Below are 27,653 nucleotides of genomic sequence, written 5' to 3' on the forward strand. Positions count from 1 at the left end.
AAAAAAAAAAAAAAAAAAAAAAAAACCTGGGCACCTGGCCGGGTGCAGTGCTCGCGCCTGTAATGCCAGCACTTTGGGAGGCCAAGGCGGGCAGATCATGAAGTCAAGAGATGGAGACCATCCTGACCAACATGGTGAAACCCCATCTCTACTAAAAATAAAAAAATTAACTGGGCACGGTGGTGGGCACCTGTAGTCCCAGCTACTCGGGAGGCTGAGGCAGGAGAATCTCTTGAACCCAGGAGGCAGAGGTTGCAGTGAGCCAAGATCGTGCTACTGCACTCCAGCCTGGCGACAGAGCGAGACTCCATTTAAAAAAAAAACCACCAGGGCATCTGTAAGCCACCTTGGGAGTCAAAAGAATGTAGAGCTGGGCTGGACTCCTCAGAAGAAAGTTAAGTTCTGGGTGTGGGAGGAAGTGCCTGCACCCCCACATCCATAGACAGCCTCTGTCACTCCTGCTGCCAAAGACTGGCTTGCTGATTTGGGCTCTGCCTCCACGGTGGGGGCACAGAGCCAGGGAGAGTGCCCACAGGCCCAGGGATCCTGGGTGTGGGACCAGGGAGAATGCCCACAGGCCCCAGGGCCTTTGTGAGCCCAGGGCGCTCTCTGCACAGGCCCGCTACAACTTCATCCGAAGCATGGCCGCCTACAGCCTCCTGCTGTTCCTGCTGCAGATCAAGGACAGACACAATGGCAACATTATGCTGGACAAGAAGGGCCATATCATCCACATCGGTCAGCCAGCCACAGCGCCACCCTCCTCTCCCTTCACCCTGGCACCCAGGGTTGGATAGGGATCCCCACCCCACAGAGAGGAGCATGCCCAGGACCACCCTGCCAGGAGTGTCAGGGTCCAGCTCTGAGGTCCGAACTATCGGCCACCAAGCTGTTCTGCTGTAGAGGGTGCCTGGCCCCGGCCCCAGGGAGCTGGGGCAAGAGCCGCCATTGCTCTGAGTCAGAAGCTGGAGCTGGACGGAGTGGGGCCCGTCCAGGTTCAGTGCCCCAGCTTGGCTCCTTCCTCCACTTCCTCCCTTCTCTTTCTCTGCCTACTGCCCCACCACCCACCCCATCACTGTCCCCAGGAAAACACAACCTGCCTGTTGGGGTGGAGGGGATGCTCCTGTTGCAGAGTCCTTTTCCACTCCTCAAAACAGACCACTCGTCCCTGCCCGCCCTGGCTCCTACCCAGTCACAGGCAGCTCTTTGGGGTTTTGCAGACTTTGGCTTCATGTTTGAAAGCTCGCCGGGCGGCAATCTCGGCTGGGAACCCGACATCAAGCTGACGGATGAGATGGTGATGATCATGGGGGGCAAGATGGAGGCCACGCCCTTCAAGTGGTTCATGGAGATGTGCGTCCGCGGCTACCTGGCTGTGCGGTGAGCCTGGGTGAGGGCCAGGGTGAGGGCGGAGGGGGTGTGTGGAACGTTCTGAGGTCCCCTTTAGGATGAAGGGAATCCGGTTCCAGAGAGTGAGGTAGGTGCTAGCAGCCGCCTGCTGACCTACACCTGTCCTTTGTCCACCTGCTGACCTACACCTGTCCTCTGTCTGCCCACCTGTGCCAGTAAATTCTTGCTCTGGGCATCTAATTCTAACCACCTTCCCCAGGATCCTGCCCACGCCTTCAGCCATGGGCTCCCCCTTTCTGGGCATCCCATCCACCCTGTCACCAAAGCCTGAGCACATGCCACCCCGCAGGCTATGTGCCAAAGATGGGCTTTGTCCCAGTTTCATATAGAGGTCACTTGGCCAAGGCCACAGTCCAACCTCGGTTCATCCCCACTGCCCTGCAGAGAAAGGCAGGTCAGAGTGTCTGCATCCCACCCAGGTGCAGAAGCCATGGCCAGCAGCCTTATGTGGGGGACAGGGCAGGACCCTCAGCCTGTCCAGAGTGCGTGTGGGCAGCCCTTGCCTGGGCGGTGCAGGTTACCGAGTGCAGCAGGTCGAAAGTTGCCTCGGGGATGTGCAAGAAGATGTGGCAGGCGAGGTGGGTGGCAGGAGCCCACACCTGAGGCTGTTGGCATCAACCAGGCCACAGGACTACAGGCAGGGCCACCACCTAGGCTGGCCTCAGCCCACTGCTCCCTCCTATCTCTCCCCAGGCCCTACATGGACGCGGTCGTCTCCCTGGTCACTCTCATGTTGGACACGGGCCTGCCCTGTTTTCGAGGCCAGACAATCAAGCTCTTGAAGTAGGTTCCTTGGTGGACACGCAGGCCATCTGGGGGACAGTTGTCCATTAGCTGAGGCTCCATCCAAGATAGTACCTTTCACTGTGGTTGTCATCTCCTCGGAACCTCAGAGCAGACAGGGTTCCTGGGTGAGGCTCTGCCCCTAGACCACGCCTGTGAGGGCTTGTGCCGGCCACACCAAAGACCCACCCAGGGGCCTCTATTATGTCAAGGATGCTACGCTCACCTCACCTCGACCCTAAGGTCCGGGGCTACAGTAGCTTAGCTCCCAATGCTTAGTCCCCTAATGCCATGGGGCCACTCAGGTGATTCTGGGAAGGGGACAGGGCCCATAATAGGCCAGGCATGGCCTTCACAGTACCCCATCTTCCAACATGTGGACCCCAAAGGTACATTTCCAGGGTGTGGCTCTCAGCTGAAGTCCGTCCCCATGGAAGACCCTCCTCCCACTGGGCCAGGGAGCCAGCACGGCCCTGCCCATGGCAGCCCTGACACAGCCTCTCCCCCAGGCACAGGTTTAGCCCCAACATGACTGAGCGCGAGGCTGCAAATTTCATCATGAAGGTCATCCAGAGCTGCTTCCTCAGCAACAGGTGAGTGCCCCGCCCCCCTGCCTTCACCCACTGCCTCGGCGGCCACTGGGCACCTGTGGGGCCTTGCCTGCACCAGGCGATGAGGATTCTGCTGTCCCCAAGCCACCCCTCTCGTGAAGACCCAAGCCTTGACAGGAGCTCTTGAGGAGCAGTGGGGTGCTGGTTTAGGGGGCTATGGTGTGCCAAAGGGAACACTTGGCAGAGGCTGGGCCCACCTAGGCAGGGCTTGTGAGGCTGAAGGCGCAGTAGGGGCACAAGGCCAGGAGTATTAGAACTGAGTTTGGTGTCAGGCCTCCCTCCTTTCAGGAGGGCTGAGTCGTCAGACCCCACTCCTTCCCTGCGCCTTCCTCGGGCTGCTTTGTGGGCAGTGACTGGAGGTGCAGGCCGGGCTGCTGGTCACTACTGTGGTGGGAGGAGATGGGTGCAGGGGGCCCTGGGGAGGGCTGGCTCAGGGTCCGAAGGCGGAGCACCGGGCTGACAGGCTCCCTGCTGTGGGAGTCAGAGGTGGCTGTGAGGGGTCCGGCCTGAACAAAGGGAGGATGGCGATCCCAGCAAGTGAACCATCCCCGAAGGGGGCAGCACTTACACATGTGGGGTTGGTAAGGCCCTGAGGGGCATGTGGGGGCCCAAGGCTGTGCCATGGGACAGGCCACATCCAGACTAGGAGGAGGGGCCCAGGCATGGCCATCTGCATGGGGAACTGCCGGAGGAGCGTGTGAGGAAGCTGAGACCTGCCCCCAGGTGGCGCCCGGGTCCGGCACCCTAACAAGGGCAGTGTGGAGGCTGGGCACGGAAGGAGCTCTTGCTGATAGGAAGCAGAGAAACCAGGCGGCCAGGACCGCGAGAAGGGGCTCTCCAGAGGTGCGAGGAGAGCGTACAGACCCCTTGGGGGCATCTGGCCAGGATGAGCCAAGGGGCCCGAAGCCCATGTGGCAGAGCAGTGGCTCCCTGGTTTGGCTGAGGAGCATGAGGTGGCCTCGGAGGCCCCCGGGTTGGAGCAGATGTGGTCACTGGGTAGGGGAGGGCGTGCCTGGGATATTTGTACCTTTAGGTGCTGGGTGGCCATAAGGGGCTGATTGGACAGGGAGGGCTCCCTGCAGGGGAGGGACCCCAGACCTCGTTGGCTCCTTGCATCTCCCTTCACTCTTCCTTGGCCTTTCAGGAGCCGGACCTACGACATGATCCAGTACTATCAGAATGACATCCCCTACTGAGGAGGGGACCTCCGAGGCCCTCCGTCCCATGTGCCCTCGAAGCTGCCCCACAATCATGGAGCCCTGCGACCTCCCCGCCGTGCTGCCACATGCAGTGGAAGAGAGGCCTGTGGCCCGAAGAGCCTGGTAGCACCTCCTGGGGCACCTCAGCACCTCCTGAGGCTGCGTGGGTGGCGCAGCCTTGGTAACGCCATGGACTGCGGTGACAATCATTGGATGGTGCTGTCTATGCACAGGTGTGAGTCCTCTGTTTGCACTGGACATATTCCCTACCTGTCTTATTTCATAGGTACATGAAGTATTTTCTTGTGTATAAAGAAAGATGTAAGATTTAACCAACATCAACAAAATAAAAACCCAAAATAGTACTGTGTTGGAATCTGTGAGATTTTGTGTCAAGTCTTAAGTCCACCTTCAGCCAAAGGGCAGTTCCTGGATTTGCCCCTAGAGAGGGGGGCCCAGTGTTGCCTGCACTCATAGGCTGGGGCCCAGGAGCACGGGTTATCTCACCACGGCACAGGTGCACCAAAACACACATTGTGTTTGTCCAGACTGCTGTCTGCCCGCTCCAAAGCTGTCTCCCTCAGGGCTGCCGTGGGGGCCTGTCTGTGGCTCTCCGCAGCATCTTCCCACTGCTCTGGTCTTTCCCTCTTGCTCGTTTTCAAGTGCTGTGCTCTGGAACTCCAAAATCTTTTTGTGACTAGACCCAGCAAGCATCTGCTCCCACCCGCCGAGGCCCTGCATCTGAAGCAGATAGGAATAAAGACCTGAAACAAATGAGAAAGTCCAAAAGATCAGCTAAACAGCAGCAGGTAAGAAGAGAAAATCAGTGATCAGAACAGTGAAATGACCAAACATGGAGTATGAAGGAAAGGAAAGCCAAGCAGGCTGGCTCCTAATCGCAGCACTTCAGCAGGCCAAAGCGGGAGGATTGCTTGAGCCCAGGAGTTCAGGACCAGCAGAAGCAATATGGGAAGACCCTGTCTCTACAAAAAAATTTAAAATTAGCCACGTGGTAGTGCATGCCTGTAGTCCCAGCTACTCAGGAGGGTAAGATGGGAGGATCACTTGAGCCGAAGAGCAAGACTCCAGTGAGCTATGATGGTACCACTGCACTCCAGCCTGGGGAACAGGATCCAAAAAAAAAAAAAAAAAAAAGTTGAATGAAAAGCTCCAATCAACTTTTTTTTTTTTTTTTTTTTGAGATGGAGTCTCGCTCTGTCGCCCAGGCTGGAGTGCAGTGGCGCAATCTGGGCTCACTGTAAGCTCCGCCTCCTGGGTTCACGCCGTTCTCCTGCCTCAGCCTCTCCCTCTCCGAGTAGCTGGGACTACAGGCGCCCGCCACCACGCCCTGCTAATTTTTTGTATTTTTAGTAGAGACGGGGTTTCACCGTGGTCTCTATCTCCTGACCTCGTGATTCGCCCGCCTCGGCCTTCCAAAGTGCTGGGATTACAAGCGTGAGCCACCGCGCCCGGCCTCTTTTTTTTTTTTTTTTCAGACGGAGTCTCACTCGGTCGCCCAGGCTGGGGTGCAGTGGCGTGATCTCTGCTCACTGCAACCTGTCTCCCAGGTTCAAGCAGTTCTACCTCAGCCTCCTAAGTGGCTGAGATTTCAGCTGCATGCCACCACACCCAGCTAATTTTTGTACTTTTAGTAGAGAAGGGGTTTCGTCATGTTGGCCGGGCTGATCTTGAACTCCTGGCTTCAGGTGATCTGCCCGCCTTGGCCTCCCAAAGTGCTGGGATTGGAGCCACCGTGCCCGGCCCCAGTCAACTTCTAATGGGATTTCCAGAGTTGAAAAACACAAATATTCAGCTTTAGGAAGCACAGTTGAGTCCTGAGCAGTACGAATAAAAATATAGGCTGGGCACAGTGGCTCACATGCATTAATCCCAGCACTTTTGGAGGCTGAAGTGGGTGGATTGCTGGAGTCCAGCAGTTTGAAAACAGCCTGAGCAACATGGCAAGACCCCATCTACAAAAAATACAACAATTATCCGGGCATGGTGGCACAAGCCCGTAGTCCCAGCTACTCAGGAAGCTGAGGTGGATCACTTGAGCCCGGGAGGTAGAGGTTGCAGTGAGCCAAGATCACACCATTGCACTCTACCCTGGATGACAGAGTGAGACTCTCAATAAAAAATGAGTCAGGGTATAAGTTAAAAGGAGTTTTAAAAGATACTAATCCAAAAGAAGGCAGAAAAGGAGAACCATAATAGACTTACCAGCCCAATTTAAAAGTCAGGGATTATAAACATGAATTGAAGAAGCGAGACCCAGTTATGTGCTGATTATAACCAAAGCACTTTACATATGAAGACAGATCTAAGATGAAAATAACAGATGGAAAAAAGACTGGCCATCCATAATCAAAATGTGTATGGGTGTCTATGAAGGGGCATTTCACAATAAGCAACTGACGGAGCTACCAACAAGAAAGTAAACACAGGAGCCCTGAACAAGCCTGTCACCAACCTGGACCTGCTGGGTATTTAGAAAGCACTCTGCCGGCCTGGCACGGTGGCTCACGCCTGTGATCCCAGCACTTTGGGAGGCCAAGCCAGGTGGATCACAATGTCAAGAGATCGAGACCATCCTGGCCAACATGGTGAAACTCCGTCTCTGCTAAAAATACAAAAATTAGCTGGGCATGGTGGCATGCATCTGTAGTTGGAGGCTGAGGCAGGAGAATCACTTGAACCCAGGAGGTGGAGGTTGGAGTGAGCCGAGATTACACACCATTGTACTCCAGCCTGGCTGAGTACTCCGTCTCAAAAAAAAAAATCACTGTCAACAGCAACAATACACTTTCTTCTCAATGTTCATTACAAGCTTTGTGCTGGGCCACAAAACAAGTCTCAGTAAATGAGATAGAATTAAAATTATGCAGAGTGTATTCTCTGGCCACAGTGGAAATTAGGACTCAATAACAGTAAGATATCTGCAGAAAATGTTGGCCAGGCACGGTGGCTCATGCCTGTAATCCCAGCACTTTGGGGAGGCCAAGGTGGGCGGATCACGAGGTCAGGAGATCGAGACCATCCTGGCTAACACAGTGAAACTCTGTCTCTACTAAAAATACAAAAAATTAGGCCGGGCGCAGTGGCTCACGCTTGTAATCCCAGCACTTTGGGAGGCCGAGGCGGGCGGATCACGAGGTCAGGAGATCGAGACCACGCTGAAACCCCGTCTCTACTAAATATACAAAAAATTAGCCGGGCGTGGTGGCGGGCGCCTGTAGTCCCAGCTACTCGGAGAGGCTGAGGCAGGAGAATGGCGTGAACCCAGGAGGTGGAGCTTGCAGTGAGCCGAGATTGCGCCACTGCACTCCAGCCTGGGCAACAGAGCGAGACTCCGTCTCAGAAAAAAAAAAAAAAAAAATACAAAAAATTAGCCGGGTGTGATGGCAGGCGCCTGTAGTCCCAGCTACTTGGGGGGCTAAGGCAGGAGAATCGCTGGAACCCGGGAGGCAGAGCTTGCAGTGAGCCGAGATCATGCCACTGCACTCCAGCCTGGGCGCAGAGCAAGACTCCGTCTCAAAAGAAAAGAAAAAAAAAAGCACATGTGATCAGAGGGAAAAGACCTAAGATGCTCTAAGGCGGTTTAGGGGAAGATGACAGCGATGAGCTGAGCTCAAGTAGTAAGAATACCAGAATACAGAGTGTGACTTCCCAAATAAACAGAAGGAAAGGGGAGCATTGAGAAATCAGGATCAACATGTTACAAATGGTAGAAATAAATTCAAATATAGTAGAAATAATTTCAAATCACAATACTTGAAAAAGGCAGCTTGTCAAATTGGCAAAGAAAAAAGTGTCAAATGCCATGTACAAGTTTCTGGCAATATGGCGAATTATGTATCCTGAAAAACTAAAAATGCTGTTTACAATACTGGGGAGTGGATCTAAATCCATGAGCTGTAAGAAAGGAAGGAATCTTTGGAGGCTGAAAAACCAGTCAAGCTCCTACATGACATGGGAGACACGACGAACCCACGAGCTTCATCCCTTGAGTTTATTAGGCGACCTTGGTCTACACTCTCAGGAGAGGAGTGCACCAGAAATAAAGCCAGGTGCCCTGGAGTCCACCTGGAGCCAGGCGCGGGGCGCTGCACTTAGGTTGGCAGCAGCCCGTTAGCGCGCAGCTCCAGCAGCGGGGACAGCGTGTAGCGCAGGCGGCGCAGCGTCGTCTCCGAGATGAGGCTCCAGAGCCACGCGGAGACGGCGCCGGGGTCCAACAGCACCGTGCAAAGCAGCGACAGCCCCAGGAAGAGGAGCGGCAGCGTCAGCAGCACCTGCAGCGCGCCCAGCACGCACCGCCTGTGGGGCGAAAGGCGGGCAGGTGGGCGGTGGCTCGAGCGGGCACCTGGGGGACCGCGGCCGCGCCCACCACCCGGCTCACCTGATGGCCAGCGCGCGAGGGCCGCCAAACAGCCGCATCTCCTGCGGGGAGAGAGGGCCGCATCCTGCTACCTCCGCGCCCGCGGCGCCGGCCCGGTTTCCAGGAGGAGGGGGAGGCGGTACTGCGGGGAGGGGGTAGGGAGGGGTGTCCCGCTCCAGCCCACCCCGCCCGGACCCGCGCAGGCGCTCACTCGGTCCGCCCTGGCCATCTCCTCCATGAGCGACTCGGTGCTGTACTGCACTCCGCGAAGCTGCGCGTCACACCTGCGGGGACAGGCATGCAGGTGGGAGCCCGGCCCGGCCCCACAATGCCCCGCCGCGCCCGCAGGCCCAACTCCCTTACAGTTCCCGGCCACTCTGCCAGGCGTTCAGTTCCTTCGCAGCCTCCATCACCTTCACCTGCACCTCCTGGAGCGGGTGAGAGTGCGGACTGAGGCCTCGGGGAGGCGTCCTGGCGGTAGGTTGGGAGACTTGCCGCCCCAGGTCTGGGGGAGGAGAGGTGGGAGGCACCTTGGTATCTGAGTGGGGCCTCACCTGCAGGACTACGGTCTGCTCCTGGAATATGGCCCAGGCCTCCGCTGTCTGCAGCGCGCCCTGGGTGTGGACACCCGGGTTAGACTCGGCGGGGGCAGGGCGACAAGCCCTTCCCCATCCACACTCGAAAGCCTACCCTCCTCCAACAGAACCCGCTTCTGCCCTCACCTGCTGCAGCTTCTCCTCCTGCAAGGCGCACTTGGTCTCCGCCAACTCCAGTTCATTCTTGAGAAGGACCCAGGGAACGTCAGGAGGTCCGCAGGCTGGCACCCCGCTGCGCCTCCGGGCCCCGCCCCTGGCCCTCAGTGCCCGCCCCCAGCCGATCATGATCCCGCCCACGTCCTCAGGACCAGTCGTAAGCAACGCCCCAGCTGGTCATGACCCCGCCCCCTCCGCGCTCCGCCCCTTTGCTAGCCCTCAGGGCCCCGCCCCCAGGCGATTATGCTCCGCCCACATCCCCGCCCACGCCTTCAGGGCCTGTCTTAAGCCACACCCCCAGGTGGTCACGGCCCCGCTCATGCTGCTGCTCCGCCCCTACTAAAGACCTCAGGGTCCCGCTCAAGCACCTGCAGCGTCACCAATTGGGCTGCGAGTTGCTGCTCCGTGCTCTTCTGGCTCTGCAGTTCCCCTCCGTAGTAGAAGAGCTAGGGACGGGGCTTGTAAGGGCGCTGTTTACCGAACTTCTGGAGGAACGGGTGTCAGGGCAGACAGGGACGGGGAGGCATCAAGGGCGAGGACAAGGGCAGGACTTCCGAGAGGAACCAAGAGACAGACCCTCCCATCTCCTGCACGTACCTGACTCGACAGCTCCTCCCACTGCTCCTGCAGCTGCCTGCCGTGCTGCTCCTACGGACAAGGTTCTGGGGGCGGTGCCGGCCTCTCCGCCGGTCCTACCTCACCCCACCCCCGGATCCCGCCCCCTTCTGCCCGCCCTGCCCCACCCCACCCTGGATCCAGCCCCATTCCAGGACTCTTCCTCACCAAGTCCTCCTTGTGGCGCTCCGCCTCCTCCAGCCTTCTGCGCACCCGCTCCGCTCGCTCCCGCGCCGCCTCGCGTGCCTCCCCTTGCAGAGGCTGCGCTGCCTGGCTTCGCCTCCGCAGCAGGCTGCAGAGGGAAACTGAGGTTGGCGCTACAAGGCGGACTGGGTCGCTCAGGATCCCGCAGTCGCCAGGAAGGACCAGCCGCAGGCTCATGATTGAGGACTGGGAAGTCCTGGCCGAGTCCCCCACCTGGGTCCGCTGGGTGGATCACCCGTTCCCAAGGGCCTAGAGCAGAGATGCTGGCCCGGGCGGATCGGCCTGGTACTCTGCGAAGCACCTCGCGGCGCTGCCTGCGGGACTGACCCTCGCGCGCCCGCCAGGTAGAGCGGCGTTCCCCGCGCACCTTCGCTCCCGCTCGCTCAGGTCCTGCAGGCGCCGGTTGAGGCTCTCGCTCTCGGCCTCGAGCCCACGCATCAGCTTCTCTAGCTCCTGCTTCCGCTGGCGACCATCTCGGTTATCCTTCTGCAACTGCAGCAGCAGCTCCTGCATCGCGGCCATGGCTGTGGAGACCGAGCCTAAATGCCGCCCGCCTCGGGGACCCAGCCTGCGGCTGGCAGGCGTCACAATGGGCGGCAGGGAGCGCCTAGCGGGCTGGATCACAACGGGCGGCAGGGGAAGCCCGAGCGCAGCCCGACACATGCCCTTTCTCACACCGGCCGGAGGCGGATCAGGTCGTATCACACTTAGTCCATCACTGATGAAAATTGTGTCAAAGAGCCCTAATTGGATCAATGAAAGGTTAATAAAATACTAATACCAAATGCAGGCAAGTTGAAGATTGGTTCCCCCACACTGCAGATGGCACTTGCAAACTGATCGATCTCTTGTGGAAAAGAACCCATAAATATGTTCGTATCTTTTGACCCAATTATCCCTCTCCTGGGAAATTTATCCCAGGAAAGAGAAAAAATAATTTAAACCCACTATGCATTAAATGGTTCGCTGAAGCGGTTACAGTAGCCACAAAAAAAGGAAACAATTTTAATGATTAAAATGTGCTTGCGTATTATATGGTATGCCGAGAGCTATGATGACGTCTAGTGAAAAAGAATTTGATTTAGCATTTATGCTAAAGTAATTAAGATAAAATACATGAGCAAGATCCGTAAAGGAAACAGGAGAAAGATAAGCTCTTTCATTGCTCGGTGAGACTGTAGCTAAACTCGTCCTTTTACGTATTATTATTTTAGAGGCAGAGTCTTGCTGTCACCAGGCTGGAGTACAGTGGAGCAATCAAGGCTCGCTGCAGCCTCAATCTCCCAGGCTCAAGTGATCCTTCCACCTTAGCCTCCCAACTTGTCCTTTTAAAATCTGCCTTTATTTGTCCAGTTACAATTATGAACTTGGATGCCAAAATCCAAAATAAATTACTAACAAAATCTAAAGGGAAACAGAAATCCATGGAAACCAAGCAGAGTTTATTTTGGGGATTGTTCAACATCAGAAAATCAGTGTTGTTCACCATATGGACGAACAGGGAAGAACTCCACGATCTCAATGGTGCACTTCAACAGATGCAGAAAACATGAAGATGAGGGTCACCATCTATTGATAATTTTTTTTTTTTCTGAGACAGAGTCTCACTGTGTTGCCCAGGCTGGAGTGCAGTGGCACAATCTCGGCTCACTGCAACCTCCACCTACCGGGTTCAAGCAATTCTCTGCCCCAGCCTCCGGAGTAGCTGGGATTACAGGCACTCGCCACCACACCCGGCTAATTTTTTTGTATTTTTAGTGGAGACAGGGTTTCACCATCTTAGCCAAGCTGGTCTTGAACTCCTGACCTCGTGATCCACCCACCTCGGCCTCCCAAAGTGCTGGGATTACAGGCCTGAGCCACCGCACCTGACCATCTATTGATAATTCTAAAAGCTCTTACAAAAGGGATAGATAAAAGGACTCTCTAGTCTGAAAAAGGCCACAGTAAACATTATAGTAAGGAGGAAGTATTGATAGTGTATGCTTTTTTTCTTTTTTTTTTTTTTTTAGAGTCAGGGTCCTGCTGTCACCCTGGCTGGAGTGCAGTGGTACGATCAAAGCTAACTGCAGCAGCAAACTTCAGGGCTCAAGCGATCCTCCTGCCTCTCACTGTTTAAGAAGTAGTAGACAGCCGGGCACAGTGGCTCACGCCTGTAATCCCAGCAATTTGGGAGGCCGAGGCGGGTGGATCATGAGGTCAGGAGATCGAGACCATCCTGGCCTACAAGGTGGAACCCTGCCTCTACTAAAATACAAAAAAAAAGTTAGCTGGGTATGGTGGTGCTTGCCTGTAGTCCCAGCTACTCAGGGGGCTGAGGCAGGGGAATTGAACCCGGGAGGCAGAGGTTACAGTGGGCCGAGATTGCACCATTGCACTCCAGCCTGGTGACAGAGGGAGGCTCCATCTCAAAAAAAAAAAAAAACTGTAGTAGTAGAGGCCGAGCGTGGTGGTTCACGCCTGTAATCCCAGCACTTTGGGAGGCCAAGGTGGGTGGATCACCTGAGGTCTGGAGTTCGAGACCAGCCTGGCCAACATGGTGAAACCCCATTTCTACTAAAAATACAAAAAATTAGCTGGGCATGGTGGCCTATAATCCCAGCTACTTAGGAGGCTGAGGCAGGAGAATCGCATAAAACCAGGAGGCACAGGTTGCAATGAGCCGAGATCGTGCCACTGCACTCCAGCCTGGGCGACAGTGTGAGCCTCCATCTTAAAAAAAAAAAAGTAGTAGAAGAGGCTGGCCACAGTGGCTCATGCCTATAATCCCAGCACTTTGGGAGGCCGAGGAGGGCGGATCACAAGGTCAGGAGATCAAGACCATTCTGGCTAACACAGTGAAACCCCATCTCTACTAAAAATACAAAATTAGCTGGGCATGGTGGCGAGTGCCTGTAATCCCAGCTACCCGGGAGGCTGAGGCAGGAGAATCACTTGAACCCGGGAGGTGGAGGTTGCAGTGAGCCAAGATCGCGCCATTGCACTCCAGCCTGGGTGACAGAGCGAAACTCCATCTCAAAAAAAATAGTAGTAGGAAAGCTTGAAGAATCTGTACACACAGTTGGTTGCCTACCAACCTTATTATTATTATTTTTTTAAATGGAGTCTTGCTCTGTCGCCCAGACTGGAGTGCAGTGGCGTGATCTTGACTCACTGCAACCTCTGCCTCCCAGGTTCAAGTGATTCTCCTGTCTCAGCCTCCCAAGTAGCTGGGACTACAGGCGCTGGCTACCACGCCCAGCTAACTTTTGTATGTATGTATGTATGTATGTATGTATGTATGTATGTATGTATGTATTTACTTATTTATTGTATTTTTAGTAGAGACGGGGTTTCACTGTGTTAGCCAGGATGGTTTCGATCTCCTCACTTTGTGATCTGCCTGCCTCGGCCTCCCAAAGTGCTGGGATTACAGGCGTGAGCAACCGCGCCCGGCCTACTTTTGTATTTTTAGTAGAGACGGGGTTTCACCTTGGCCAGGCTGGTCTCGAACTCCTGACCTCAGGTGATCCACTCGCCTCGGCTTCCCATTACAGGCGTGAGCCACCGCACCTGGCCGCCTAGCAATCTCTTAAAACTGCTGTCTGTCTCTCTTCCTTCTTGCTGATACAAGCCCCTAAATTTGTTCTTCTGGGGAGCCAGGCCCATCCTCTCCCCAGGTGTAAAGCAGGACTGGTCTAAACCAACCATGGATGTCTTACTTCTCTTGTAGAATTCTGCCTCTGAAACACCAGGGAAAGTTGGCTGTGGGCTTCTGGGAGGTTTGCGTTTCTGCAAAAGGGGACATGGGAGCAACATTGTCTTTGTTGCCTACTGGGTTTGTAGGTGATGGCTGGAACTGCTCTAGCCACCTTGTAACCATGAGGGACCTAAAAGAGCAAGTCAATATGCTATATCTTGTGTGTCTCTTTAGGGAGCTGGGAGCCCCCACCTTTAATGGGCAAGAACTAGGACATATGCTTGTTCCTAAGGCAGCCAGCGGCACATGGGAATAGAACCAAGACTAAACTACGGGGCAAGGAGGATTTGAGGTAGGCACCCCCATGACCACATGACAACTTGTGCTGAAAAAACTGGCTTGTGATAAGAGGAGAAATAAAACTAGATGTTGCTGAGTGCAGTGGTGCATGCCTGAAGTCCTAGCATCTCAGGAGGTTAAAGCAGAAGGATCTCTTGAGGCCAGAGTTCAAGTCCAGCCTGGGAAACATAGTGAGACCCCATTTCTAAAATAATAAATTTTTTTAAAGTTGGCTGGGCACAGTGGCTCACACCTGTAATCCCAGCACTTTGGGAGGCAGAGGCGGGTAGATCACGAGGTCAGGAGATCGAGACCATCCTGGCTAACACAGTGAAACCCCGTCTCTACTAAAAATACAAAAAATTAGCTGGGCGTGATGGCGGGCGCCTGTAGTCCCAGCTACTCAGGAGGCTGAGGCAGGAGAATGGCGTGAACCCAGGAGGCGGAGCTTGCAATGAGTCGAGATTGCACTACTGCACTCCAGCCTGGGTGACAGAGGAAGATCCATCTCAAAAAAAAAAAAAAAAAATTAAAATGAGTTGGGTGTGGTGGTGTGCACCTGTAGTCCCGGATACTCAGAAGGCTGAGCTGGGAGGATCTCTTGGGTTCGGGAGTTTAAGGCTGCAGTGAGCTATAATCATGCCACTACACTCTAGCCTGGGCAACAGTGAGATCCCAACTCAATCAATCAACCAATCAAAAACATCTTCAGATCGGGCACGGTGGCTCATGCCTGTAATCCCAGCACTTTGGGAGGCTGAGGCGGGTGGATCACTAGAGGTCAGGAGTTCAAGATCAGCCTGGCCAACATGGAGAAACCCTGTCTCTACTAACAACAACGACAAAAATATTAGGTTGGGCATGGTGGTTCAAGCGATTCTCCTGCCTCAGCCTCTCAAGTAGCTGGACTACAGATGCCCACCACGTCTGGCTAATCCTTGTATTTTCAGTAGAGATAGGGTTTCATTATGTTGGTCAGGCTGGTCTCGAACTCCTGACCTCAAATGATCCACCTGCCTCAGCCTCCCAAAGTACTGGGATTACAGGCGTGAGCCACCACACCTGGCCAATATTTTTTAATTTTAATTTTTTGTTAGAGAGACAGGATCTTGCTCTGTCACCCAGGCTGAACTTCAGTGCCTTGATCCTAGCTCACTGCGGTCTTGAAATCCTGGGCTCAAGGAATCCTCCCACCTCAGCACCCCCAGTAGCTGGGACTATAGCATGGCTGATTATTTTTTTGTAGAAATAAAGGCTCACTGTGTTGACCAGGCTGGTCTCAAACTCCTGGGCTCGAGTGATCCACCCACCTTGGCCTCCCAAAATGCTGGGATTACAGGCATGTGCCACCGCACCTGGTACTGGTGTATTCTAATTAATAATCATTTAATTCTAAAGATTGCTAAGATCTTTTCTCATTCTGTCACCCATTTGTTAAACTTGACCATGGTTTCTTTTCATTCCAAGTGGATTGTTGAGGATCCGTGAGCGAAGCCTAAACACTCCACTAATTCCTGGGGAACTGAGAAGTGAAATGTGAAAAAAAAAAAAAAATGAAATGTGACAGATGAAAACAAAGGAGTCCTGTAGAGCACTTAAAATCAGCTGGGATCTCCTAAAATCAACAGCAAGCCCTGAAAATAATGTTGACAGTGAGAAATGGAAAATGAGGTTTACTCCATGATAACAATTTTTTTTTTTTAGACAGAGTCTCGCTCTGTCGCCCGGGCTGGAGTGCAATGGCGTGATCTCGGCTCACTGCAAACCTCCACCTCCTGGGTTCAAGCGATTCTCCTGCCTCAGCCTCCCAAGTACCTGGGCCTACAAGCGCCCGTCACCACACCCGGCTAATTCTGTATTTTTAGTAGAGACAGGGTTTTACCATGTTGGCCAGGCTGGTCTCAATCTCCCGACCTCAGGTGATCCACCTGCTTCGGCCTCCCAAAGAGTTGGGATTACAGGCATAAGCCACCGCACCTGGTCTTTTTTTTTTTTTTTTTTTTAGATTTGAGTCTCACTCCGTTGCCCAGGCTGGGGAGCAGTGGCGCCATCCCAGCTCACGGCAGCCTCGACCTCCTGTGCTCAAGTGATTCTCCTGCCTTGACCTCCCAAAGCACTGGGACTACAGGTGTTAACATTTATTATTATTATTTTTTTTTGAGACAGAGTTTCACTCTTGTTGCCCAAGTTGGAGTGCAATGGTATGATCTCAGCTCACCGCAACCTCCGCCTCCAGGGTTCAAGCAATTCTCCTGCCTCAGTCTCCCAAGTAGTTGGGATTACAGGTGCTTGCCACCATGCCCAGCTAATTTTTTGTATTTTTAGTAGAAACGGGGTTTCACCATGTTGGCCAGGATGGTCTCAAACTCCTGACCTCAGGTGATCCGCCCACCTCAGCCTCCCAGAGTGCTGGGATTACAGGCGTGAGCCGCCAAACCTGGCCATGCATTAACATTTATATAAACTAAATATACAGGGTGAGTACAGTGGGTTGGTAGGACGAGGAGGAGGATGGGATCAGACAGGAGGGCAGCAAGAGCACCCACCAGGGATGAAGACAAGGGACATGAATGCTGTGCACCAGGAGGGGACGTTCTGCAGATGAAAACTCTGCAGGTCAGAAGGAGAGTTTAGGACGCCTGCTATAACCAAGCACTGGGTCCCCTTTCATTAATGTTGAGAAATGCAAGCAAGATTGAAGGTATTTTGGTTACTTATAGTGGACTCAAAACGACCACAGATCTTCTGCAGTTCTCACCACCAGTAGGTGGAGCCTGTTTCCCCAGCTCAGGAATCTAGGCTCATCCTTGGGTCTTGCTCTGATAAACAAGATGATGCAGAAAAGGCTTTGTGGGCCTCCAGAGCGTGGACCTCAGAGCCTTTATAGCCCCTCTCACCCCCTTATTTTTTTTCTGAGACAGAGTCTTGCTTGGTTGCCCAGGCCAGAGTGCAGTAGCACAATCATGGCTCACTGCAGCCTTAACCTCCTGGAACCAAGCCGTCCCCCTACCTCCGCCTCCTGAGTAGCTGGGACTGGCAGCGGCACCAACCAGCAGGCATGCCGGCAAACCCCCAGCCCCCAGCCAGCCCTGGGATGAACGCAGCTGGGCCAGAGCACCCAGGTAAGGTCTGCAGAACCTTTCGAGCACAAGGCCTGTTATGCAGCAAAGAATTACTGGACATTCGTATTACTCGCAAAGGATTACTAGTGACTAAATTGTACTCCTATGAATGTGACACTATGTAGCAACCAGGTGACTGGGGTGGGGTGGCTTTACATGAGCTATTCTTGACATCTCATGTTATAATTGGTCCCCTAGCGGTCAAAGTTGAGGTGGGGGAGAGGTGGGGCGGGGACAGAACATGGGGAGAGGAGCTGCTGCATTTCAGCCCCCACCTCACTGTGCACACAACTTCTGTGAGAGTGTTCAGTCCTTACAACCTAAAGGAGCTGGCACTGAAGCCTTCCATTTACATAGAGGAGGGACACGAGGGTGCATGTGTCCTGAAGCTCCCCCACCACCCTTGGATTCACACCCGAAGGTTAGAAAGGTGCTACCTGCCAGTGCTGGGCCTGGGGAAACCCATTTAGGATCTGCTGCTTCTCTTTCAGATAAACTTTAGAACTGTCTTGTCACATTCTCCCAAATACATTGTTTGGATTTGATAGGAGTTGCAAAAAAAAAGCCTGTATGTGAAGCGTATATATTAAAAGGGAAGAATGGGCTGGGCACAGTGGCTCACACCTGTAATCCCAGCACTTTGGGAGGCCAAGGTGGGAGGATCACTTGATCCCAGGAGTTCCAGACCAGCCAGGGCAACATAGTAAGACCCCATCTTCAAAAATAAAGTATTAAAATAAAAATTTAAAAGGGAAGAATGGATACTCTCCATCATCAGGTATTGGTCCCAGGAACGGAGCATTCCCGTCCAATCCCACAAGTCTTGCCTCAGGCCTCATACAAATGTGCTATTTCCAAATGGGCTTTTGGCACATTTATCAAGGTTATGCCTATGTCACTTGTTTCCTGTTACTATTATGAAAAGGCCTTTTTGAACATTTCATTTGGAGGCCGGGCATGCTGGCTCACACCTGTAATCCCAGCACTTTGGGAGTGCATCTGTTGAGCTCTGGAGTTCAAGACCAGTCTGGGCAACATGGCAAAACCTCATCTCTATCAAAAATACAAAAATTAGCTGGGCGTGGTGGTGTGCGCCTGTGGTCCCAGCTACTCAGGAGGCTGAGGTGGAGGATTGCGGGAGCCCGGGAAGCAGAGGCAGTGAGCCAAGATCTGCACTCCAGCCTGGGTGACAAAGCGACTGTCTCAAAGAAAAAAGGAGAAAATTGCATTTGGTATATTCATATTACAGGTTAAATTGGGTCCCCCTGAATTCATATTGGAGTCCTAATTTTCAATACCTCAGAATGTGGCCTTACTTGAAAACAGGGTCACTGCAGGTGTGATTAAGATGGGGTCGGCCGGGCGCGGTGGCTCACGCTTGTAATCCCAGCACTTTGGGAGGCCGAGGCGGGCGGATCACCAGGTCAGGAGATCGAGACCACGGTGAAACCCCGTCTCTACTAAAAATACAAAAAATTAGCCGGGCGTGGTGGCGGGCGCCTGTAGTCCCAGCTACTCGGAGAGGCTGAGGCAGGAGAATGGCATGAACCCGGGAGGCGGAGCTTGCAGTGAGCCGAGATCGCGCCACTGCACTCCAGCCTGGGCGACAGAGCGAGACTCCATCTCAAAAAAAAAAAAAAGATAGGGTCTCACTAGAGCAGGGTGGGACCCCATCCAATATGACTGATGTCCTTATGAAGTGGGAACTTAGCCACAGACACGCACACAGGCCCTCGAGGAGAGTGCCGTGTGAAGGATGGAGTTCCACTCCAGAAGCCAAGGAGTCACCAGGGGCTACGCAAGGGGCCAGCCTCGGAGCCTCGCCGAGAGCCTGCAGGCAAGCATGGTCTCCACTGCCTCCACTGTGAGATGTGAACACCTGTGCTGCAGTGGCCGCAGGGAGCCAGTCCCAAGGGTCACACCCTGATGTCTGTCTGCAAGGGCCCAGCTGCTCTTACTGAGGCCTTTCCAGCGTAGCCGCCTTTCCACATTACAGAGAGGATCAGCCTGGGCACATGGCTTTTGGTAGAAGGCCCTGATCACACCACAAACGCAGAGGGCAGCTTGTGGTGCTCAGGTTGTCATGGCCACGTAGCTTCAGCCTCAGCAGGGACGGCACCGGGCCCACGTCCAAGGATTTACCTGTGGATGATCACAGTGAGGTGGGTGGCTCAACAGGACCTCATGGCGCTGGCCTGGGAGTGGTGTGCTCTGCAGGCTGGAGCTGTCTAGACGGACAGTTTGCCTCTGAAGTCTTATGTGTTCACTTCTTCCATGGCTCCGGCTTGTACCCTCTTCTCCCATGGCCTTGGAGTGTCCCCACCATATCCTGTTGGGGAGGCATCATGACCCTTTTCTGAGATAAGGTCTGGCTCTGTCACCCAGGCTGGAGTACAGTCACACAATCATAGCTCACTGCAGCCTCCACCACCTGGACTCAAGCGATCCTCCTACTTCAACCTCCCATATAGCTGGGACTACAGGTGTAGCCACACCCAGCTAATTTTCTTTTTCTTTTTGGATCATCTTACTCTGTTGCCCAGGCTGGAGTGCAGTGGCATGATCTTGGCTCACTGCAATCTCTGACTTCCGGTTCAAGCAATTCTTGTGCCTCAGCCCCCCGAGCAGCTGGGATTATAGGCACATGCCACCATACCCAGCTAATTTTTTTTGAGACGGAGTTTCGCTCTTGTTGCCCAGGCTGGAGTGCAATGGCGTGATCTCGGCTCACTACAACCTCTACCTCCTGGGTTCAAGCAATTCTCCTGTCTCAGCCGTGAGCCACTGCACCTGGCCAATTTTTTTTTTTTTTTTTTTGTATTTTTAGTAGAGACGAGGTTTCGCCAAGTTGCCCAGGCTGGTCTTCAACTCCTGAGCTCAGGCAATCCACCTGCCTCCCAAAGTGCTAGGATTACAGGCATGAGCCACAGTGCCCAGCCTCAATCACACCCAGCTAATTTAAAAAAAATTTAGGCCAGTGCGGTGGCTCACACCTATAATCCCAACACTTTGGAAGGCCGAGGTGGTGGATCACGGGGTCAGTAGATTGAGACCAAAACTTTTAGTAGAGACATGGTTTCACCGTGTTGCCTAGGCTGGTCTCAGACTCCTGGGCTCAAGCAATTCACCTGTCTCAGCCTCCCAAAGTGCTGGGATTACAGGTGTGAGCCACTGTGCCTGGCTGTAAGAAACTATCTGATGAAAAGGACCAGGTGGCTTTAAGCAACAGTAACAAAATATTAACTTAAATAATAAAATGTGGGCCAGGTGTGGTGACTCACCCCTGAAATCCCCACTCTTTGGGAGGCTGAGGCAGGCAGATCACTTGAGCCCAGGAGTTTCAGACCAGCCTGAGCAACATGGCGAAACTTCATCTCTACAAAAAATAAAAAATAAAAAGCTGGGCATGGTGGTGTGTGCCTGTAGTCCCAGCTACTAGGGAAGCTAAAGTAGGAGGATTACTCAGCCCAGGAAGTCAAGGCTGCAGTGAGCCGTGATCATACCACTGTACTCTAGCCTGGGTGATACAGTGAGATCCTGTCCCAAAAACAAAAATAAAAATAAAATCTGGTTGGGCATGGTTGCTCACAACTGTAATCCCAACACTTTGAGAGTCTGAGGTGGGAGGACTGCTTGAACCCAAGAGTTCAAGACCAGCCTAGGCAATATAGTGAGACCTCCATGAAAAAAAAATTTAAATTAGCCAGGTGTGGTGGGGCATTCCTATAGTCCCAGCTACTCAAGAGGTTGAGGCAGGAAGATTGCTTGAGCCCAGGAGTGTGAGGCTGAAGTGAGCTGTGATCGTGCCACTGCACTCCAGCCTGGGCAATGAATCATGACCGTGTCTTAAAAAGAAATAGGGGCTGGATGCGGTGGCTCACTCCTGTAATCCTAGCACTTTGGGAGGCCGAGGTGGGTGGATCCCAAGGTCAGGAGTTCAAGACCAGCTTGGCCAACACAGTGAAACCCCGTCTCTACTAAAAATACAAAACTTAGCCAGGCGTGGTGGTGGGCGCCTATAGTCCCAGCTACTTGGGAGGCTGAGGCAGGAGAATCGCTTGTACCCGGGAGGCGGAGGTTGTAGTGAGCTGGGATCGTGCCTGGGTGACAGAGGGAGACTCCATCTCGAAAAAAAAAAAAAAAAAAAAACACCAGGTGCAGTGGCTCACGCCTGTAATCCCAGCACTTTGGGAGGCTGAGGCAGGTGGATCACAAGGTCAGGAGATCGAGACCATCCTGGCTAACACGGTGAAACCCCGCCTCTACTAAAAATACAAAAATATTAGCTGGACATGGTGGCGGGCGCCTGTAGTCCCAGCTACTCAGGAGGCTGACGCAGGAGAATGGCGTGAACCCGGGGGGTGGAGCTTGCAGTGAGCCGAGATCGCACCACTGCATTCCAGCCTGGGAGACAGAGCGAGACTCCATCTCAAAAAAAAAAAAAAAAAAGAAAGAAAGAAAGAAAAGAAATAGTAAAAAAAATAAAATAAAATCCAAAATACTTGCTAGGGCAGTCAAAGTCCTCCAGCCTTTGGGCCCTGCCAGCCTCACGGACCCCAGCCATTCTCCCACCGCAGCCAAAATGAACTGTGTTTCATTTACGCACTTATTGATTTTTGTTTTAACATTATTGGGGGTCAGCTGTCCCTGACTTGCCCACTTGCCACACTCAGCCAAGTGACCCTTGCGCTCCTGGACACTGTCCCCTCTCGGCTCGCAGCCATTCCTCTTCAACGCGGCACCCCCATGGCTCCCTGGGTGAGTCCTGCTCTTCTCCCACTCTTTCGTGTAGGTGTAGAAACGCTGACGCCGTCCTTACCTCCCCTCCCGCCTCACACCCTTCCTCCAGCCTGTCCCCAAGCCTTCGGGCTCTTCCATTGCAAACTGCTGGCCCATCTGCGCCTTACTTCCTCAGGAGATGCTGTCCACCTCAGCCTGATTGCCACACAGAGTAAACAAGCTGATGTTTACAAAGTGTCAGTGACTCACAAGTGCTCACTAAACAGCTTTAAATAAAATGTGAACCTCCAAGTTCTGACCCCTGCTTACCACCTTCAACACCGTGGCTCTGGACTGCACCATTCCGAGAGCTCCTAAGGAGCCTGCCTGCCCCCACCTTGTCTTCCTTTAGCAGCCAGCAGGGCCTCTCAGACCTTCAGAGAGCACAAGTCCAAATCCCAACATGGCTCCTAGGCCCGGCGCCGCCAGGACCTCTCCTGCCGCTGTGCAGTCTGCTGCTACAGGCCTCTGTGCCTGCTCATTCCTCTGCCTAGCCCCTCCCTCACTTCCTATGGCCTCACCCTAATGCCATTTCTTAGGAAGCCTTCCCAGACACTCATCCCCAATTGCAACTGTGTCCCCACAGCACTCAGCACTACCAAGGATGCTTTTATTTATTTATTTATTTATTTATTTATTTATTTATTTATTTATTTTTTATTTATTTATTTATTTATTTATTTATTTATTTATTTATTTATTTATTTTGAGATAGGGTCTCATTCTGTCATCCAGGTTGGAGTGCAGTAGCACAATCCTAGCTCACTGCAGCCTCCACCTCCCAGGCTCAAGCAATCCTCCCACTTCAGTCTCCCCAGGTAGCTGGGACCACAGGCTGAGCCTCCGAGGCTGGCCTGTCTTCCCCAAGCATTCTAGGATCCAAGAACTCACAGACTGCATCTTGTGCACCGTTCCCTCAATTGACAAACCCAGGGCTTGGAGAACCACACACACTCAAATGCCCTGACACCTGAATGGAGAGCCAGCCCGTCTGCACCTCAGAGACATGGCATCTGTCCAAGGCAAAGGCCACTGCCAGTGTGGGCTGGGATTCAAATGCTCTGGGCTCCTTTCAGCTGACCTGGAGGTGCGGCCCGCTGATAGAGAAGCACAGGACGGCCTGAGTGGTGGCCTGATTTCACAGCAGGGACCCTGCAGGAGGCAACTCATTGTTACCTTGGCCAGAAAGAGGAGCTGAACACGAATAGGCAAAAATTCCAAATCCCAAAATCGCTGGGGACTGAGTTTTTTTTTTTTTTTTTTTTTTTTTTTGACATGGAGTCTCGCCATGTCGCCCAGGGTGGAGTGCAGTGGCGCAATCTCAGCTCACTGCAACTTCTGCCACCTGGGTTCAAGCAATTCTCCTGCCTCAGCCTCCCAAGTAGCTGGGATTACACGTGCCTGTCACCATGCCTGGCTAATGTTTTGTATTTTAAGTAGAGATGGGGTTTCGCCATGTTGGCCAGGCTGGTATTGAACTCCTGACCTCAAGTGATCTGCCCAACTTGGCCTCCCAAAGTGCTGAGATTACAGATATGAGCCACCACACCTGGCCATGGGGGCCGACATTTTCTTAAATCCACTGGTCAGCGGCATTAGGGGAGGGCACCTGGCTCAGAAAGTGTCCGGGCACAGGGACAGGTGAGCTCTCCTCAGCCATCTGCCCAGGGCACGGTTCTTGGTAGCGCGAGGTGCACTGAGAAAGACACCTGGGCTGCTGGTGGCCCAGCCTCTTACACTGCCACCAAAGCCCTCCAGCCTCCCGTCTGATCTCCACAGCACAGAGGTGAGCCTTTGCGTGGGAAAGGACGCAGCCTGGCACTGCAGGGAGAGGCCTCGGCTGCTGCACGCCTGGCCAGCTCTGGCCTCCTAGGGAGCCTGCAGCCCTGCCTGACTTTCCCAACCCCAGTCCCCATGCGGCCCCTTGATGACTTCTTCCTTCAGCATGGGGTCCGTGCAGCTTCCTGGTCTGTGGGGGACTTCCTGCCACCTCCCTGTTGGGTCTTTCCGCCCCAGCCTGGAGCAGTGGAAAGAGTAAGCCCGGCCTGTGCTGCGTGGGTGGACAGATGAATGCGGCCCAGGCCAGGGGGCTGCAAGACCAAGTCCCAGCCACCCAAGCCTAGGGCTTACACGTGTCCACACACTCTTATGCGATTGTGGAAAGGTGATCAGTATGGATGCTGCACACTACCTCACAGCACGGTGGAGGCAGGGGCAGCATCCTGCCACTGGCAAAAGTAACATTTTACAGCACAACACCAGGGACCTTTAATGACACACTCTGATTTTACCCAGGCCATTTCGAGAAAAAGCCTTTCACAAGCGTCCTTCTACATTTGCTGTGCAACTTAGTGAATGTCCTTTACAAAGTCCTATTGGAGGCTGGGCACGGTGGCTCACGCCTGTAATCTCAGTACTTTCGGAAGCTGAGGTCAGCAAATCCAGAAGTCAGGAGTTCGAGACCAGCCTGGCCAACATGGTGAAACCTCATCTCCACTAAAAATACAAAAATTAGCTGGGGATGGTGGCACCCACCTGTAGTCCCAGGTACTCGGGAGGCTGAGGCAGGAGAATTGCTTGAACCTGGGAAGGGAGGTTGCAGTGAGCCGAGATTGCGCCACTGCACTCCAACCTGGGCAACAGAGCAATATTCAGTCTCAGAAAAAAAGAAAAAAAAGTAAGTCCTGTGGGAAACATTTCTTGGAATATTTAGCATGGGGACACTTCCTTTTGTACTAAGATGAAAACCACCTCCAATTCCCACTTCCCCACCTTTGCTTCTTCCCGTCCCTCCTCTTTTTGGGAGCAGGGCGGAGGGACACCTTGAGCACACAGAGCCAAATAGGATGCTCAGCCACACATTTTAGCCCCCTGGGAAGCATGGCAGCTTTCTCCTACTCCTGTTCTTTTACTGTGTCAAACATTCTCCACTCCATAGAAGACTTTTACTGCAATCCATCTCAAATGGCTTTTGGAAAACGACTTATTTATTTTTTTTTTTTCTTTTAAAGATAGAGTCTTGGCCGGGCACAGTGGCTCACGCCTGTAATCCCAGCACTTTGGGAGGCCGAGGTGGGCGGATCACGAGGTCAGGAGATCGAGACCATCCTGGCTAACACGGTGAAACCCCATCTCTACTAAAAATACAAAAAAATTAGCCGGGTGTGGTGGCGGGCGCCTGTAGTCCCAGCTACTCGGGAGGCTGAGGCGGGAGAATGGCATGAACCTGGGGGGCAAAGCTTGCAGTGAGTGGAGATGGTGCCACTGCACTCCAGCCTGGGTGACAGAGCCAGACTCTGACTCAAAAAAAAAAAAAAAAAAAAAAAAGAGTCTCACTCTGTTGCCCAGGCTGGAGTGCAGTAATGCAGTCATGGCTCACTGCGGCCTCAAACTCCTGGGGCTAAAGGGAGCTTTCTGCCTCCGCCTCCTGAGTAGCTGGGACTATAGATGCATTTACCTCACCTGGCTGAAAAGCTAGTTTTTTTGTTTTTGTTTTGAGATGAGTCTCACTCTGTTGCCCAGGCTGGAGTGCAGTGGCGCAATCTTGGCTCACTGCAACCTCCACCTCCCGGGTTCAAGTGATTCTCCTGCCTCAGCCTCCCGAGTAGCTGGGATTACACGTGCCCGCCACAATGCCTGGCTGCTTTTTGTATTTTTAATAGAGACAGGGTTTCACCGTGTTGGCCAGGCTGGTCTCGAACTCCTGACCTCTGGTGATGCACCCACCTCAGCCTCCCAAAGTGCTGGGATTGCAGACATGAGCCACCGTGCCTGGCCATAAATGAAGTTTTACTGGAATATATCCATGCCTGTCTGCTTACATATCATCGGTGGCTACTTTTTTTTTTTTTTTTTTTTAAGTTTTGCTGGTCACCCAGGCTGGAATGCAATGGCGTGATCTCGGCTCACTGCAACCTCCCCCTCCTGGGTTCAAGCAATTCTCCTGCCTAGCTGGAATTACAGGCACCCACAACCATGCCCAGCTAATTTTTGTCTTGTTTTGAGATGGAGTTTCACTCTTGTTGTCCAGGCTAGAGTGTAATGATATGATCTCAGGTAACTGCAATCTCTGCCTCCTGGATTTAAGAGATTCCCCTGTCTCAGCCTCCCGAGTAGCTGGGATTACAGGCACCCACCACCACACCCGGCTAGTTTTTTGTTGTTGTTGTTTTTTGTATTTGTAGTAGAAAAGGGGTTTCACCATGTTGGCCAGGCTGGTCTGGAACTCCTGACCTCTGGTGATCCCCACCTTTGCCTCCCAAAGTGCTGGGATTATAGGCGTGAGCAATTGCACCTGGCCCCACTGATGGCTATTTTTGCACTATGACAGAAGGCTGAGTAGTCACAACAGAGATGGTGTGACCTGCAGAGCCTGAAATATTTACTATCTGGCAGCCAAATGCAGTGGCTCACGCCTGTAATCCCAGCATGTTGGGAGGCCAAGTTAAGAGGATCACTTAAAGCCAGAAGTTCAACACTAGCCTGACAAGATGGCAAGACCCTGTCTCTACAAAAACAAAAAAAATTAGCTGGATGTGGTGGATCACACCTGCAGTCTCAGCTACATGGGAGACTGCAGTAGGAGGATCACTTGAGCCTAGGAGTTTGAGGTTACAGTAAGCTATGATCCACTGCACTCCAGCCTAGACAAAAGCTGGAGTAAATATATATATATATGTAAATCTATAAGTAAATATATATATTTTATATATCTAATATAAATATATATTTTTACAATCTACTTAATAGAAAGTTTGCCAACCTCTAGATCAAACTACACATTTGACAACTATTTGGTGGATATAAATTAAGGAGAAGAGAGTATAGATGAACTAAAATCCTTATTAATAAGTCCAGACTCCAAAACGGAATAAGACAGCAGTGTAAGAATACTATTTAGACACGTAGAGATAAATGCAGAAGAAAGTGCTAAAATAATTCAAAGTGATTGGCTGCATAGTATGGGACGGAGTTGGGGAGACAAACTAGTTTTTGTTTTAAGCCTTTTTGAGAACCATTTAATTACTTAAATTCTATTCAGGAATTACTTTGATAAAGCTGAAAAATCATTTTAAAGCAACTGAACAGAACTCACCAAGACTTAGAGTAGCTGCGCTCAAGCTCTTCTGGAGTCTGGGGTCACTGGGTTCATCTCCGGCTGCCAGGAGCCACCACGGATGCCTGCAGTCCATGCCAGAGGTCTAAGGTAACTATCACCCTCCATCCCTGCTCCTCCTCCTGGGTCTTCACACTAGGATCCCCATTCCCTGGGGATTAACATTACCCCTTTTCCCTTCCTCCCTCCCCTCAGGCCAAGCACCAGGAAGCATCAGTGGGCAGAAGGTAGCAGCCCTCGCCTTGTCCCAGCCCTTCCTCAGTCCCAACTCTGCCACTCCAATGAGGGGTCCCGGGCACTGGGCAGCCATCCTCCTCTCCCCAGTCACCAGGTCCATGCTGCTGTAACTGTGCACGCATTGCTGCTTCCCAGACAGCCTCAGCTAACTCAGGCCAACACTGCCCAAGAGGATGCTGACACCAAAGTGCTAGTTCCCTGGCCCAGTGCACACCCCCAGGACCCACCAAGCACCACTGAATAGTGGCAGGCAGATGCCCTTCCCAGACCCCACCCTTCTAAGACTTAGAAGCCATGTCACTTTGCTAGAGAGAACAGCCAAAGCAGAATATGGAGGTCCCACACCAGAGTTTTCAATCAAGCTTTTAATGAAAAGATCATAAAATAACAGTTTCTCATCGCTGTACATTAAGACTGCACACTTCTGAA

At 52.9% G+C, this 27,653-nt stretch overlaps 3 protein-coding genes and 1 long non-coding RNA gene across 7 annotated transcripts in view; 2 read left to right on the forward strand and 2 right to left on the reverse strand.

Moving 5' to 3' along the window:
- Window positions 1-4,368, forward strand: part of PI4KA (phosphatidylinositol 4-kinase alpha) — a 150,230-nt gene extending 145,862 nt beyond the window's left edge. Inside the window, exons 51-55 of the mRNA XM_032139259.2 lie at window positions 618-738; window positions 1,221-1,380; window positions 2,104-2,193; window positions 2,703-2,786; window positions 3,949-4,368. Of these exons, the coding sequence (XP_031995150.2) occupies window positions 618-738; window positions 1,221-1,380; window positions 2,104-2,193; window positions 2,703-2,786; window positions 3,949-4,000 (507 nt within the window). The 3' untranslated portion in view covers window positions 4,001-4,368. The remainder of the gene's footprint in view (window positions 1-617; window positions 739-1,220; window positions 1,381-2,103; window positions 2,194-2,702; window positions 2,787-3,948) is intronic.
- A 3,628-nt stretch (window positions 4,369-7,996) lies between these two features.
- Window positions 7,997-10,615, reverse strand: TMEM191C (transmembrane protein 191C). 3 transcript variants are annotated; one of them, XM_032139263.2, is made up of 10 exons: window positions 10,320-10,547; window positions 9,917-10,040; window positions 9,731-9,781; window positions 9,502-9,579; window positions 9,104-9,160; window positions 8,936-8,995; window positions 8,745-8,809; window positions 8,593-8,665; window positions 8,403-8,443; window positions 7,997-8,320 (listed from the first exon to the last, which is right to left on the reverse strand). In XM_032139263.2, the coding sequence occupies exons 1-10, from the start codon at window positions 10,472-10,474 to the stop codon at window positions 8,116-8,118; spliced, it is 909 nt and encodes a 302-aa protein (XP_031995154.2). In that variant the 5' UTR covers window positions 10,475-10,547; the 3' UTR covers window positions 7,997-8,115. The 3 variants fall into 3 exon arrangements, with proteins under 3 accessions (XP_031995154.2, XP_058287515.1, XP_058287516.1); XM_058431532.1 differs by having other exon boundaries at window positions 8,745-8,995; window positions 10,320-10,615; XM_058431533.1 differs by lacking the exon at window positions 9,731-9,781 and having other exon boundaries at window positions 8,745-8,995; window positions 10,320-10,483.
- Window positions 10,468-27,531, forward strand: LOC116458662 (uncharacterized). Of its 2 annotated transcripts, none has more exons than XR_009211109.1 (5): window positions 10,468-10,746; window positions 13,870-13,983; window positions 16,892-17,092; window positions 26,913-27,077; window positions 27,183-27,531. It is a non-coding gene; the product is annotated as an uncharacterized LOC116458662 (long non-coding RNA). The 2 variants fall into 2 exon arrangements; XR_009211110.1 differs by having other exon boundaries at window positions 16,912-17,092.
- LOC131381984 (transmembrane protein 191A-like) lies at window positions 10,920-11,554 on the reverse strand. The gene is given in 2 exon segments (XM_058431534.1): window positions 10,920-11,176; window positions 11,178-11,554. Coding segments are annotated over 2 exon segments (483 nt in total). The 5' UTR covers window positions 11,442-11,554; the 3' UTR covers window positions 10,920-10,957.
- Window positions 27,532-27,653: the final 122 nt, after the last annotated feature.

This window comes from Hylobates moloch, unplaced genomic scaffold (assembly GCF_009828535.3).
Source record: "Hylobates moloch isolate HMO894 unplaced genomic scaffold, HMol_V3 SCAFFOLD_19, whole genome shotgun sequence".
NCBI classification, from domain to species: Eukaryota; Metazoa; Chordata; class Mammalia; order Primates; family Hylobatidae; genus Hylobates; species Hylobates moloch.